This window comes from Nicotiana tomentosiformis, chromosome 12 (genome assembly GCF_000390325.3).
Source record: "Nicotiana tomentosiformis chromosome 12, ASM39032v3, whole genome shotgun sequence".
NCBI lineage: Eukaryota > Viridiplantae > Streptophyta > Magnoliopsida > Solanales > Solanaceae > Nicotiana > Nicotiana tomentosiformis.
Window position 1 is genome coordinate 131747552 of NC_090823.1, and position 15028 is coordinate 131762579.

Consider the following 15028-nt stretch of genomic DNA (forward strand, 5'->3'; position numbering starts at 1 on the left):
ATGTTCTTTTCCTAATTTTCAAGCCTTAGATCCATTAATCCTCTCTTTTATGCGTGTGAAAATAAGCAATAATTTATTTATTGTTGTTATATTATTTAATCATTAACAAGCAGTAATTGTTACAACTACTTGGTTACGTATCGCCACTTCTGCTTAACCTAACCTTTCCTTCCCATGAGTTGGTGATTCTTCTCCCTTAAAACCAGGGAGGATGTAGCATTCGATACGGAATATAGATATATATATATATGTCAATGAATTTAGTACTGAAAATTTTAAAAATTAAAACTATTAAATTTAATTTTTGGGTCCTCTCTGCTTTGAATAGTGATTTGAAAAAAAAATAGTCGTCCTAGAAGTTAGTTATTGCCTATTGGTCATGTATATGACAAAATGTCCCTATTTCATATTTTCAAGAAAATAATAATTATATATACATATGCACTTGAAATGTTTATTTGTAAAAGACAATGCATTTTTTCATTTATTTTGTATCATTTTATTTACTTGAAACGTTTACTTGTAACTGTGGAGAAGGTACCCAATGAATCAAACGAAAGGGCGCTATATAAGGTTATTTGACGATGGTAGCCTAGGAAAATGTGTCAAATCGGAATTAATCCGTTTAAATTTCCTAGGTAATAAGTTGTAGAGGTTAATTCTTTTGATTAAGACTCCATTCTCACTTTAATCGGGAAAATAACTTTATATAACCGCTCTTAACATAATAATCGAAAAAATATATATATATATTCGATATGTTATATACAAAAATTATATAAATTTTATATATTTTTTCGACTACCAAATATAAAATAGTTTCTGGCGCGGTTTAAAAGTGAAAAAAGCCGGCTTTAACATGATTGATTTAATCATTAAGGGATATGGTCGAATGGTAAAGGTTAATTATTTTGATCATGCTTAATTAGAAGTATTAGGTTTAAACTTTAAACCATGAGAATTGAGTCATATTTGGCACGGAGCTAAAATTTCGAGCTTTTACCATGCGAATGAAAACACACACATTCAACACGATCTAATATATATTTGCTTTTGAAGAATAAATACAAAGAGTTGATATATACATTAGTGGTAACAAAATGAATAAAAAACGAGTTGAATTATAAAAAATTTAAAATAGGTCAAATATGGATAAGATTCATATTGTCCACTTAAAAATAGATATTTAATAGATAACTAATGAATATAACTTTTACATTTGTAAACACTTAAATTGAGTATTCATCCATTTCCCAAAACTGATCACATTCAAGAATATGGGTTGGTGGAATATTTTATCATTTTTTGCATTACCTGTTTTGACCCGTCCACGCCCGATCCGATTCGTCCATTTGTCACCCCTACCTACTCATGAATAGTACTTTCCAATACACTACCTTACATATATCAAGATAGGAGGGGTCCAAACTCCAAAAGGCTAGGAGGTAGGAAATGCCTTTTAATTTCATCTGCCCTTTAGATATTCTCATCACTTGGCCAATAATTGCAAATGAATATCGTCCTCCAACTTTAAAGTCCCAAGTGGAAACCCATTAAATGTGGAGGCTTGACATATATTATTATTATTATTATTATTATTATTATTTACATAGCTTTCAAATATTCAAATTCTATATTATTACTCTTTTTGCTCAATTTTATGTAAACATATTTGATTAGACACGAATATTAAGAAAAAAATAAAGACTTTTAAAATTTTTAATGTTAAACGTGTCATGACATTTATGTCACTATAAAACTTTTAGGTAGAACAATGGTCTTAAATATGTTATAATATTCGTATGACTATATAAATCAAGTCAAAATAATAATAAAATAATAAGCTTAAATATATAATATTTTAAAAATATAAAAATAGATCAATCTTTTGGAACAATTTAAAAATAAAATACCATCACATAAGATGGAACATAGAGAGTAATAATAAGCTCGGATATGATATTCTTGTATTTAGCAAAAGTTTTCAAGTAATTGCTCTTATAGTTTGTTTGGCCAAACTAGAAAAATCAGTTTATTTTGATAAGTATTTTTTTTAAAGTGCTTTTTTAAAAGTACTTTTGGTGAAAAGCAGTTTGTGTTTAGCTAATTAATTTTAAAAATACTTATACGCAATAATTTATGTTTGACCAAGCTTTTAAAAGTGCTTTTAAGTGTATTTTTCTCAAAAGTGTTTCTCAAAAAAGTGTTGCTCCTCAAAAACACTTTTTTCTTCTTCTAAAAGCTTGGCCAAACACTTCAATATATATTTTTTTCAAAAAAAGTACTTTTCAACTTGGAGAAGCTTGGCCAAACAGGCTATTACTTTCATCCCAAATTATATGATAACTTATAGAGATTCAAGAAAATAAAGAGAGACCTTTGAAATTTGCGTATAAAGCAAGATATAAATATTTGTGTAGCTATAAGAGCAGAACAATGCACTAAGCTCCCGCTATGTGCGGGGTCCGGGGAAGGACCGGACTACAAGAGTCTATTGTATGCAGTCTTCCCCTTCATTTCTGTAAGAGACTATTTCTACGGCTTGAACCTGTGACTTCCTGGTCACATAGCAACAATATTTTTAGTCACGGCAAGACTTCCCTTCAAAGATAATGATGTGTACTGTAAATTGTTAAATTAAACATAAAATAAAAAGACTAACTCTAAATTAAATTGTTACTAAATATAAAAATATGTTACTCTTTTTTAAGATCAACTAAAAAGGAAATAATATCACTATTTTAGTACACATAAAGTTATATAATACTTTCTCCTGTCACTTTTATTTGGTATTTATATTAAAAATAGATGTTCACTTTTACTTGACACTTTACGCATATCAAGAGAAGACAACAATTTTTTTCCTGTTTGACCCACAGTATTTATTATAATTTCAAATTATTTTCTCAAATCCAATAAAATATGCATCAATTAATATGGGTAAAATAATAAATTATATATTTTATTTATTATTTCTTAAGGGACGTAAAAAATCAAAGCGTGTCAAGTAAGAGTGACCGGAGGGAATAATTAATATTAAATTTACCTCTAAAACTTCAATATCCAATAAAGTATATGTCGTGTATGTCGTGTAAGATGGGGTTTTAGCTTGTGGACAAAGTCGCACTATTTTCCACACAGCACTATTCGTCCAATTAAACTTACTTATATAAACTCAATCTAAGCAGCGGATTGACGAAAGCCATCGCAGAAAAATTCAAACTTCAAACTTGAATTTTCAAGCACAAATAGTTGAAGCCAATTTTGGCAAAATCATACCAAAACTACAAAACCCAGAAAATTAACAAGGTTTTATAAATAAGTTCCATTTCTTCTTTTTCTAAAATTTATTTTTGTGAAAGTGGGAATGGTATTGATACAGCAAGAAGAAGAAATAAGAAGTGAAAGAGGAAAGAAGGGAATGCGAGTTGGGAAATACGAACTTGGAAAAACTTTAGGAGAAGGTAATTTTGGCAAAGTTAAGTACGCAAAACACAAAGATTCTGGCCAATCTTTTGCTATCAAAATTTTGGAGAAAAATCGAATTCAAGATCTTAGAATCACCGATCAGGTCTCTCTCTCTCTGCTTCATTTTAGCTTCTGCGTTTAGACGTAAATTTATTGATTGAAACTTGAAAAAAAAGAGTTTCTGAATTTGTGTTAAAAATAATTTGGAAGTTAAAGTTGCAGAAAAGTTTTCACCCAAAAACTGGCTGAAACCAGTTTTTGGAACTTGAAAATTTTTCTTTATTTTTTTTTTGTCAAAACTGATCAAAATTCATGAACAAATAATGTAATTAATATAATTTTTTTTTGGAAAAAAGTTTTAAAAAATAAATTCCATGTTCAAACGGGAGTTTAGTTGTGAACAGCGGCGAATTCAAAATTTCGAGGCAGTTATGTATATAGTTTGAGTCTAAAGTAACTGATTCAGTTAAATTCACATAACTTTTGTAAAAATATTTAAAACTACTCTTATATTCACGGAATGTGGTTTGGGACACGACGAAATTTAATTTGTGAGATCAAATAAAAAAATGAGATCACCGGAATATAGCACAAGATCACAGTTTCTTGCTGTTTTAGCAGAAGTGCAGAACCAGAAATAATGAAGATAAAAATGCTAGTAATAGTTCATTAACTAGTAAAATATAATTATTTTCTGTTTACTATAATTAGAGTCTGCTTTTGGTCTTTTAGTCAAACGGATTGATTTTGCACATTATATGAAATAAAAGATTTTTTTTTCTACTTAATTTGAAATTAATTTTGATAAACAAACTAGTTTCTCCAACAGAATATTGAAGTTTTTTTATTAAATATTTTTACAAATGTACAACTGCTGCTAAAACAGGAATACATTAATTGGATTTTCATAATATTTATGATTATTGCAGATAAAGAGGGAGATTAAAACCTTAAAAGTCCTCAAGCATCCAAATGTGGTCAGATTATACGAGGTACGTCGAGTATTTATTAACTACTAATTTAGTAATAATCATATCACATAGTAGATTGATGTAAATGTCCGATACAGATAAGTTTTTACCTTATATTAGATTGATATAAATATCCTATACATGTAAGTTTTTACCATAATTACATCTCTTCTCCATATTATGTTCGAATTTTAACCAATCTTTTCTCTCTCTACGTGTACATTTCCTTTTTGTTTTTTAAATAACTTTTAAATTTTGTCCTTTATTCAATTACTATCTTCTTTGAGTAAGGAGATCCATTATTTTCTTTTTAATATTCTGTTTGGATATTACCCAAGAGGCAAAAATTCATGTTTGCTTTAAGCAAAGAACAACTTGTTCACAATCTTGCACGTTTAAAATATTCCTTTCTTCCTTTACTTTTCTTTCTTTGTATTTCATTAAAGGAAAATGCAAATGCTCTACTGAATATATGTGTAGTTCTAAATTATCTCATTAAGGGTATAATTTAAAAAAAAATTAAGTAAATCAAATTATTTTTAAATGTAGAAAGATGACATTTGAGACAGATTAAAAAGGAAAAAGTCACATAAATTGGGATGGAGAGAATATCATCCATGACTACTAATAATGTTGGTTTAGATTAATTTAGTTTCAAAATATTTGAGTTGTGTTTGGATTAATTTCTTTTCCGGAGATAAATGATTAGATTAGGTAACTTTTTAAAATTCAAACAAATTTGAAATTTGAGCTTATTTCTATTTTTGAAAAGCAAATCAATTTAGTGTCTAAACTCCATTCACGTAATTCTAAAGAGCATTGATAACTTAGCTTGAGTGGGTATTCGATAAATTAATCTTTGTGTGCAAACAAGCTGACTCGAACGTCATTGTTATTATTTTTAAAAAAAGAGCATTTTTTACTTTTAGCCTGCGCCAGAAATTATTTATATTTGGTAGCCAAAAAAGTGTATAAAATTTGTATAATTTTTATATATAATATGCAGAATATATATATATATATATATATATATATATATATATATATATATATATATATAAAATATATATTTTATCGACTATTATTTTGAGAGCGGCTATACAGTGTTATTTTTCACAGAAAAAAAAAAAGGTTAACTTGAGAAGATACATTTGGGATTTGTTTTTTTTTTTTTTTTTTGGTGGATAAAAAAAATATGGGGGAGGTGACTCGAGCCATCTCTATCCATATTTTGACTTCCAAACAAGATGTACTAGACTAAAAGTCATTGATTATTATTATGGTATAATGACAGATGATTTATATATTAGGAATTGGGCCATTTTTTGGATTTTGGAGTGACGAGACAATTGGACAAATTAGGCCACTCAATTTCGGAATGCCAAACAAACTTTGGGCATGATTATTAATTGTGACATTGACTGCAATTTGAGAAGAAAAAGAAGAAAAGAAAAATTAAGAATTTGAAGTTTCATAAAATGACAACGTAAAAATAGTTCTATCTACACTCTGTCAGGGGTGGAGAGCTAGAGTATAAGATACATGTTTGAACGAACTCAGTATCTTTTGCTTAGACCCTATATTTATATTAGAAAATTCATTAAAAATATACAAATATTTAATTGCGAACAGATTAATTAAGGCGGCCTATGGATTACTTCATGTAATTTGACGGTTCAAACATATTATTCATCCTATTTTTTAGTTTACCAAAAGATACTTAATATAAACACTTTTGTACAATTAGTCTCTGAGTGACTTGATTATCTAAATATTTACGTCAGTGTTAGATAAAAATTAACACACACAAAAAAGGGCGAAGTGCAGCAATAGTTACTTTTAAGCCCGCTATTTAAAATATATTCACAATTTACAATATATTTAAAGATTAACCAATTCACCCAAACTTTAGGACTAAGTATCCTCAATTTGGAAATTCAGGACACTATGTCCTGAATTATTGAGCTGCTAATTTGAAATTCAGGACTAAGTGTTCTGAATTTCTGAACTATTAATTTAAAATTCAGGACATAAGATCCGAACTTCTGGACACAATTTTCAAACTCTGAAATTTGAACTTTGAGGTTTAAGGACGCCTTGTCCTGAAGTTTGAGCGAAATTGGCTAATTTTTAAATACATTGTAAACTGTGAATATATTTTATTTTTAAATACATTATAAACTGTGAATATATTTTAAACAACATGCTTAAAAGTACCTGGTGTCATTTCCACCAAAAAAAAAAAGTTGGAAGAAAAACTGTATTATATTGTAAATAGCTTTTCTAATACTGCCTTAAGGTGATAAGCCTTTAGCATATAAATTGAAAATCCAAATGGTGCATTTCTAACATCAAATTACATATATAAGCAGGTCTTAGCAAGCAAAACCAAGATTTACATGGTGCTGGAATATGTAAATGGTGGTGAATTATTTGACAGAATTGTAAGTAATTTTTGCCATTAACTGGTGCTTTTGCATTCAATTCTTGAAAATTAACTCTCTCTGTAAATCCTCATTCTTAGGCTTCTGAAGGAAAACTAGCAGAAACACAAGGCAGAAAACTCTTTCAACAATTAATTGATGGTGTTAGTTATTGCCATGACATAGGTGTCTTCCATAGAGACCTCAAGGTAATTAATATAGTACAATAAGTTCAATTTTACTTTTTTACTTTTTAATTCAAGGTTTGAAGAGGAGCCTTGGCGTAACTGGTATAGTTGCTGTCATGTGACCAGGAGGTCACGGGTTCAAGCCGTGAAAACAGCCTCTTGCAGAAATGCAGAGTAAGACTGCGTACAATAGATCCTTGTGGTCCGGCCTCCTCACCATGCATAGCGGGAGCTTAGCACCGGGCTGCCCTTTTTAATTCAAGGCTTATTCATTGAACTATTCTCACAAGCAGATAGTATATTCATATTTGTTTTGTGAATGCAGCTAGAGAATGTCCTCATTGATGCAGAAAAAAACATAAAGATTACAGATTTTGGACTAAGTGCATTACCTCAACACTTAAGGGTATGGAACTTAACTCATGACTATTAGATGAGTTACTCCTTACATACGAATTTAACTTCTATACTCTAATAGCGTAATTTTTTTTTACGCTATCAGGTCCATGTAACTATTCATAACAAGTGAAATTAGTAAAATGAAAATTAAAACAACCTTTTGTAGCAGTTTAATTCCATATTGTTCGGATTCTTCAAAAATGTGGCAGGTGTGTGTCAGATCATCTAAAAGTTATTCATTTTTTGAGGATCCAACAATGATGCAACGGCATTTTTGAAGGATCCGAACAACATAGATTAAATTGCATTGATAATTACTGCATTGTGATGTTCCTAAGTTATGTTCCTTACATATATACATGCATATTCTTCTTTAAGCTTAATTAGCTTTCTTGCTCATACACAGGATGACGGCTTGTTGCATACAACATGTGGTAGCCCCAACTACGTTGCTCCTGAAATTCTTTCTAACAGAGGATACGATGGCGCGACATCAGATACATGGTCATGTGGAGTCATCTTATATGTCATTCTCACTGGTTTTTTACCCTTTGATGATAGAAATCTTGCAGTTCTTTATCAAAAGGTTAGTTTTTTCTAACATATGCGTGTTGCCGCCTGTTTTATATGGCTCTTTGGTATCGATGTTTTTAATCTTATTTTTAGGTATGTGAATATATCAGATTTTTAAGGGGGATGCACCAGTACCAAAATGGTTATCTCAAGGAGCAAAGAATCTTATAAAGAGGATTCTTGATCCAAATCCGCATACTCGCATAACAATGGCAGAGATTAAAGAGGATGAGTGGTTCAAACAAGACTATACTCCTGCTAATCCTGATGAATATGAAGATTTTGAAGATGATCATGCATCCTCAGATGATGAAGTGTTGACAGTACATGAAGCAGTATGAACTTTGACCTTTGAATAATTTGTTCACGTCTTTCATTATACTTATGTCTGTTGAATTGTGCACAATAACAACAACAACCAAATCCAGTGTAATCCTACAAGTGAGGTCGGGACTCAGGAGAGGGTAGTGTGTAGGCAGACCTTACCCCTACCTTGAAGGAAGAGAGGCTATTTTCGATAGACCCTCGGCTCGTCTGTTCAATTGTGTGATCATCTCATTTAAAAGTTTAACCTATTAGAGATGGTACGTGCGAGCCGGATACTTTTACTCTGGCCAAGCACGTGGTTTTTTTTTAATAATGAGTGGCTGTGAGACTTGACTCCGGAACCTCTATCTGCTTGATACCATGTTAGAGATGATAATTTTTTGTTTACTTAATTGTACCTTTATTGTTACAGCTTGTTGCTATTGATTCCTTTTGTCGTTATTATCTTTCTAGCCCTCTTTGTTGTTATTGCTTGTTTCTACTGTTTCTTTTCATCTTTCTTGAGCCGAGAGTCTATCGGAAACGACCTCTTTACCTTTCTAGGGGCTAAGGTCTGCGTATACACTACCCTCCCCAGACCCCGCTTGTGGAATTTCACTGGGTGGTTGTTGTTAATTGTACCTTTAACAATGTCATGATTTATGACTAATTGGTCTTCTTTATTCTTGGAACAGCCACTTGATACAGAAAGAGATCCAGAATCACCTTCTGTTATCAATAATGCCTTTCAGCTAATTGGGATGTCCTCATGTTTTGATCTTTCTGGATTTTTTGAAAATGAGGTAAGTTCTTAACTTTAATTTTCTTCGAATAATGCAACGATTGATCAATAAAAGTACGTCGACTTACTTGGAATTACTGTAGGATGCCTCTGAGAGGAAGATCAGATTCACATCTAATCTCTCTCCAAAAGAATTGCTAGAGAGGATTGAGCATTTAGCAGTGCAAATGGGATTTCAAGTCCAGAAAAAACCTGGAAAGGTTAGTACATATGATATATATTCATAAGTTTGTAATTTTGCATTATAATATCCATTTAACAAGTAAATATTCAGACACACAAGTTAAGAATATATTTGGTTTATGTCTATTGTAGTTGAAAGTATTGCTAGAACACAAAGGTCAAAAAACTCAAGCCAGTCTTTCAATAGTAGCAGAGGTAAGTCACATTTGAGATATTTATTAATTTCCCTTGTTATTCAAGAATAATACTACAAAGAACATCTAATAATTCTGTCATTTACAGGTTTTTGAGATTAGCACATCCTTGTATGTTGTAGAGTTACAAAAATCTTCAGGGGATTCTACGGTATATAGAGAGGTATGTCTCGACATCCTCGTCTACATTGTAACAATCAGAGGTGGATCCAGGACGAGTTCTGTGGATTCAACTAATAGCTTGTTTTGCCAAGCTTCTTCAAAGCCAAAAGCATTTTTTTTCCCAAAGTTGAAGTGTTTGACCAAGCTTTTAGAAGAAAAAAAAGTACTTTTGAGCAGAAGCAGAAGCAGGAAAAAAATAGCTTTTCTCCAAAAGTATTTTTTAAAAGTTTGGTCAAACACTAATTGCTGCTTAGAAGTGCTTTTCAAACTAATTAAGCCAAACACAAACTGCTCTTCATAAGTACTTTTGAGTAAAAGCACTTCTCAAAATAAGTTCATTTTAAAGCTTGACCGAACTGGCAATAAAACTCATTACTTTCAGCTCGAACTATATGTACATATGCATTAAAAGTTTAAAATGTATACACACAATAACATCATACAACAACCACAATAACTCAGTATATTCCCACAAATGGGAAAATAAACGCCATTGCCGGGGATTGAACTCGGGTTACCCGCGTGATAGGCGGGAAAACATCACCACTATACTACAACAACCTTGTGCTTAAATTGTCATCATACTCATTCTAAATTTACAGACTCTAGATCCTGGATTCGTCTCTGTTCTTTAAACTTCAAACACTGAACAAAACATTTTTTTGTTCCACAGTTATGCAATAGGTTATCAAATGAATTGGGTGTCCAGCAAAGTCAAGAGCTCTTGCCCACCAAATTATGAAAGTTGGAACTGTTGCGAATGGTCAAGTCCATTCTTTATTATCCGGGAACAAAGAATTTACCTCAAGAGTTGAGAGTAATAAAGTAGAAGACTGTAAATGAGATGCAAGTATAAATATGTCATTTTGTAATGCTCATACAACAGTTGTTGTAAGAAATTATAGTCCTCGTTAAATAAAAGTTCCGTTCTTTTTGCCCCTATGTTAGTCCGAAGTAGCTGTTATTTTGTATATTTACATAGCAAAACAATTTACTTAGTCGAAACATCTGGTTCTGATAAACCCTCGCCTCAAGAAAAGATGAAAAGAAGCAGTAACAACAGCAAGATATTAAGAAAATCACAGTGAAAGATTGCAATCAAACAACATTGTATTAATAGTAATCTAAGAATAAGAAAGATACAATACTAATACTACTGGTATTGGGGAAAAAAGAAGGAAAAACACTTGACTACCTACTACCTTAATTCTCGACATCTACGCCCTCATGTCAAGGGTCCTCGGTAAGGTACCATACTTTTTGCTTTTTGCCTTATTGTCTACTATACACAATTTGAATTGTTATATGCAGTCGGTGAACCTTTTTTTTTGTACAGACAACCTATCAAATTGGATCATATATTATTTATTATGTCGTTACATCATGTACATGTATTTGGTTTTTCTTTTAAATGTTCCTGAACAGTAAAAATAAAAATAATTTGAAACCTAGTTGTATTCCAGGAAAATTAACAATTCATGCAGTCAAGGCGTTTCTCCTTTACCTTCTAAATTTAAACAATCTCTGAGTTGCAATGCATGACAGCTTGTCCCAGTAGTGGAAATCTATAAGGTTCGGACTCTCAAAAAATGTTGTTGCACTCGTTAGATCCTCCAAAAATGCACTACTTTTGGAAGATCTGACACGCATGCGGCGATAGTTTTGAAGAGTCGGAACAACATAGTTGGAAACCTTAGAAACATTGTTCTGAGATCCAAATACTGGCCTGAAAAATAAGCCAGTGCGCCAAAGAAATTTTCCAATCCAAATGATACTCTACTTATCCTTATGCACTCTTAATGTGCAGGCGGATGGAGCTTTTGAACAATGGGTGCAACTAAACTCAGCATTTTTGACCCGGAACATATATACATACGTAAAAGACCACTAAATTTAAACAAATATTAAATTCCGAGCCCATAATTTCAAAATCACAGCAATTCAACGCTAAAACATGAAAGGTTGAACTCATCAAGTTTAAATCCTAGATTCGCTTCTGCATATGTGCACATTCTGTTGATAAAACACTATGTACAACAGAAAAGAAATGCACTGCACATACAAACGTATTTGATTGAGACCATGCACAAATAACTATATACAGACTGAATCAATTTCTTTTACAGATATTTGATTTGAGACCATGCTCAAAATAACTCTTAGTAACTTCATACAATGGGAAGTGGGAACTCTCAAATAACTTTATACAGTAGGATTCAATATCTTTCACTTGAAAGATATCTGCTTGGAGACTTTAAAAAGCCCCTGTATAGGGCAGAACCTTCTCAATAAATACATACAAAGAACACATATTTTACAAAATGTACTAAATTTGTTACAAAGTATCACCTTGCTCTTTACTGTACACTTGAATCAAACCAGTTTCATTTGCCATTTGCAGCTTTTTATTTAACAGGGTGTTGTATTGATCATCTCTATCTTCTAAATTCCGGATGAATTCAACCTGAAACGACATTAATATTAATGTCAAAAATCGAACATGTTAGAGAATGAATTTACATACAAACAACTATGTCTCAATCCCAAACATTAAATATTGCAAAAGTTTAAATAACTTTATATTAGTTCACATACCTGGTCCTGAAACAAATCAAACTCATCCGAGCTCAGAAAACCATCACTGTTTGAATCGAGAAGTTGCATCATCTCCCGTGCATCATCTCCTGGTGCTCCGAGCTCCTCCATCACTTCCATAAGTTCGTCAATGCTGAGTTTACCATCTCCATTCTTGTCTAGAAGACGGAACACCCTACCTCTCTTGTCAGTTTCCAGACCTTTGGGATTTCCCGAAGGAAGATCTTTAAGACGCAATGCTGCAAACTCCGCTGCAGCCATCATGATTGCCTTCAGATGCCTCGCCTGTGTATGATTGATGACAAAAGTTACGGTTATTGAAACAGTTATTCCTGAGGCTGCGGTCAGATCAAAATACACGACGAATAAGTAAACATCTCATGAATCCAGTTTTGATAACATTTCCAATTACAAGTTCTTTATATTTAAAATATCCTGGCATTATCAGAAATGAAACAATATTTGGTCTCTTGATGTTTACCTCTTCAGGATCGGTAACACCACCCTTGTACAAAGAATGGGATGCTGTCCCTCCAGCGGCCAGTATGTCCATCTCTGATGTTCGTATTTGAATTTCCATTAGCGGTCTGGTCCGGTCACGTTCACTGGTATCAACAGCCATGTGCAAACTCTTATATCCATTAGCCTTAGGCCTTAAGATATAGTCTTTTGACCTACTTGGTATCTCTTTCCACAAAGATAGGACTACTTCTCGCGCCCTGTAGCAAGCCTTTTCTCCAATTTCCATTTCATTTACTCCAGCAGAGAGAGGAGTCAATACAACTCTTAAGCCTAAGATGTCATTCACCTCGTCAAGCTTGCGACCATCTTTCAAGAGCTTCTTCATGGTGCTGTAACGACTTTTATAACGACCCTCAACAGATATCTTGCTCACCATTTGCATTAATAGTGGATCGGATTTTAGGGACTGAAGCAGCTGTTCCTTGCATATATCTATCAGAGGCTTATTTCCACTCTCGTGACTTCTCAACCATGCATCAAGATAAAGATATGAGTAAGGAAACAAGTATCGAAAAGACAGATCCTCCAATTCAAGAGATAACAAATTAGTTCCGATGGCATGTGCTAGCGGAGCATGTAGTTTCATAACCTCAAGTGATATCATCTGCTGCCGGTACCTAGGAAGATAATCGAGGTGTCTCATCATATCAAGCTTGATAGCGAGGTCTAATACTAATGCCCTAACATCATAGTAGGTCAGACAAAATTTCCTTAATGCGGTTGCACTATCATCATCCAATAATTCTACCTTTAAGGACATATGTTTCACACGCAAGCTTTCATGCAATAAATGAGCAGTACTTGTACCAATCCGATCCCTCACCTCATATATTGATATAGCACCTGCCTCTAGAACTTCTCTTAGTAGCCCAGTTGATATAACTTCAGCATCCATCTGTGACATATGGAAAATACCTTTTAGCTTTCGCTTAAACTGAGCATGCACACGCGCATACACACACAAAGGGAGCAATAGCAAGCTTCCAACAAGGGGTTATAAATTCATGCTTTGACTTCTGAATTCCGCAGGTTAGAAAATCTGAACAATACTGATGAGAAAACCATGTGATTCTAAGCATCTGCTCCCACGTTATTATTGGATTAGATCATTCTTCAAACCGAATATTTTAACCGCAAAGATACGATAGAAAGATGGGAATATATCCCCCGCCCCCACCCTAACATTACCATAATTTTGGTGACACTGGCAAATAATGTGATCTCTAAGCTTTAGGAGCATAGCTCCAAATCAACCAATCAATCATCTATGCATGGCAAATATACAAAAAAAAAATGTGTTCTTTTCCTATATCAGTCATCTTTTAGGCAAGTGTGGATAAAAATGACTGCTTAAATCATACAAACTTTCTATTTATTCCCGAACACATTAAGAAAAGGTAGAAGCTTTGGAGATAATTTCCTTCTACTTATACTCTAGCTCCATCGCTTCTTCATAAAAATAATTGTATTAGCTTAATATCCCCCTAAAATAGCTTTGATATAATTGTCTGATAAAATGACAAAATTATTTTTTGTTACATCAAAATAACTTAATGTTTTCCAATATAACATCAAACTCACAAACTTTACTCACTATATAGCAACATCACATAGTTTTTGGATGAAGTTTGTAACTTTATTACTACTATACTAGTATAGTTCAGTTACTTTAATGTGACAAAAAAATAGTTTTTGTCACTTTATAGCAGGTAATTTAGTAACTTTAATGAGGCAGATAATAGTTTTTCCGGCTTTACTATTAATAAAGGTCAGAGTATGTGGGACCTACCTGTAGATCAGCTAAAATAACAGCTACAGACAAAGCTCTAGAGAGCGGTTCACGGTCGTCAGGTGCAAGAGGCAACGACTGAAGAATCGGAATACAAAGCTTTAGAGCTTTGAACAGCAATCTAGAAGAGCTAGTTGAAAGAACTTTATTATCCATTCTTTCAGTTAGCTCATTAAAAGCACCCACTAATTCCACCACCATTTTTCCGCCGGGCTGTTCCGGCGTCGCCACCAGTGCTTCACCTGACGCCGAAACTCGCACGGTGGCGATCTTGCTCGGACTCCGCCGGCGAAGGCAGTGTGGGAATTTTGGTAAGTGTAAGTGTGTGGATTTTTTAATAAAATGGAGGGTGTAGTCGTTTAAGTGGAGTTCCATATTTTGGATTATAGTATTGCCATGGTTGGGATTTTGGTGAATTTTTACAGAGAGTTCAAGAATTGAGAATGGACCAAC

At 32.8% G+C, this 15028-nt stretch overlaps 2 protein-coding genes across 2 annotated transcripts; one reads left to right on the forward strand and one right to left on the reverse strand.

The window, feature by feature from the left end:
- The first annotated feature begins 3159 nt into the window (after nucleotides 1–3159).
- Nucleotides 3160–10611, forward strand: LOC104116299 (CBL-interacting serine/threonine-protein kinase 1-like). Its single transcript, XM_009627123.4, has 12 exons — nucleotides 3160–3571; nucleotides 4398–4460; nucleotides 6812–6883; nucleotides 6964–7071; nucleotides 7376–7456; nucleotides 7856–8035; nucleotides 8133–8357; nucleotides 9024–9131; nucleotides 9214–9330; nucleotides 9446–9508; nucleotides 9596–9670; nucleotides 10343–10611. Exons 1-12 carry the CDS (start codon nucleotides 3368–3370, stop codon nucleotides 10409–10411), a joined length of 1365 nt encoding a protein of 454 aa, XP_009625418.1. The 5' UTR covers nucleotides 3160–3367; the 3' UTR covers nucleotides 10412–10611.
- A 1127-nt stretch (nucleotides 10612–11738) lies between these two features.
- LOC104116300 (probable GTP diphosphokinase CRSH, chloroplastic) lies at nucleotides 11739–15026 on the reverse strand. The gene is made up of 4 exons (XM_009627124.4): nucleotides 14576–15026; nucleotides 12746–13681; nucleotides 12265–12549; nucleotides 11739–12133 (listed from the first exon to the last, which is right to left on the reverse strand). Exons 1-4 carry the CDS (start codon nucleotides 14948–14950, stop codon nucleotides 12005–12007), a joined length of 1725 nt encoding a protein of 574 aa, XP_009625419.1. The 5' UTR covers nucleotides 14951–15026; the 3' UTR covers nucleotides 11739–12004.
- Between the last annotated feature and the right edge of the window lie 2 nt (nucleotides 15027–15028).

What these genes read in the sequence shown, in the direction of transcription:
- LOC104116299 (XM_009627123.4), top strand. Translation starts at nt 3,368, where the DNA reads ATGGTATTGATACAGCAAGAAGAAGAAATAAGAAGTGAAAGAGGAAAG. An exon ending in ATGTGGTCAGATTATACGAG is followed by an intron (nt 4,461 to 6,811) that starts GTACGTCGAGTA and finishes ATATATAAGCAG; the next exon opens with GTCTTAGCAAGCAAAACCAA. An exon ending in GTGAATTATTTGACAGAATT is followed by an intron (nt 6,884 to 6,963) that starts GTAAGTAATTTT and finishes CCTCATTCTTAG; the next exon opens with GCTTCTGAAGGAAAACTAGC.
- LOC104116300 (XM_009627124.4), bottom strand. Translation starts at nt 14,950, where the DNA reads ATGGAACTCCACTTAAACGACTACACCCTCCATTTTATTAAAAAATCC. An exon ending in TTATTTTAGCTGATCTACAG is followed by an intron (nt 13,682 to 14,575) that starts GTAGGTCCCACA and finishes CATATGTCACAG; the next exon opens with ATGGATGCTGAAGTTATATC. An exon ending in GTGTTACCGATCCTGAAGAG is followed by an intron (nt 12,550 to 12,745) that starts GTAAACATCAAG and finishes AATCATACACAG; the next exon opens with GCGAGGCATCTGAAGGCAAT.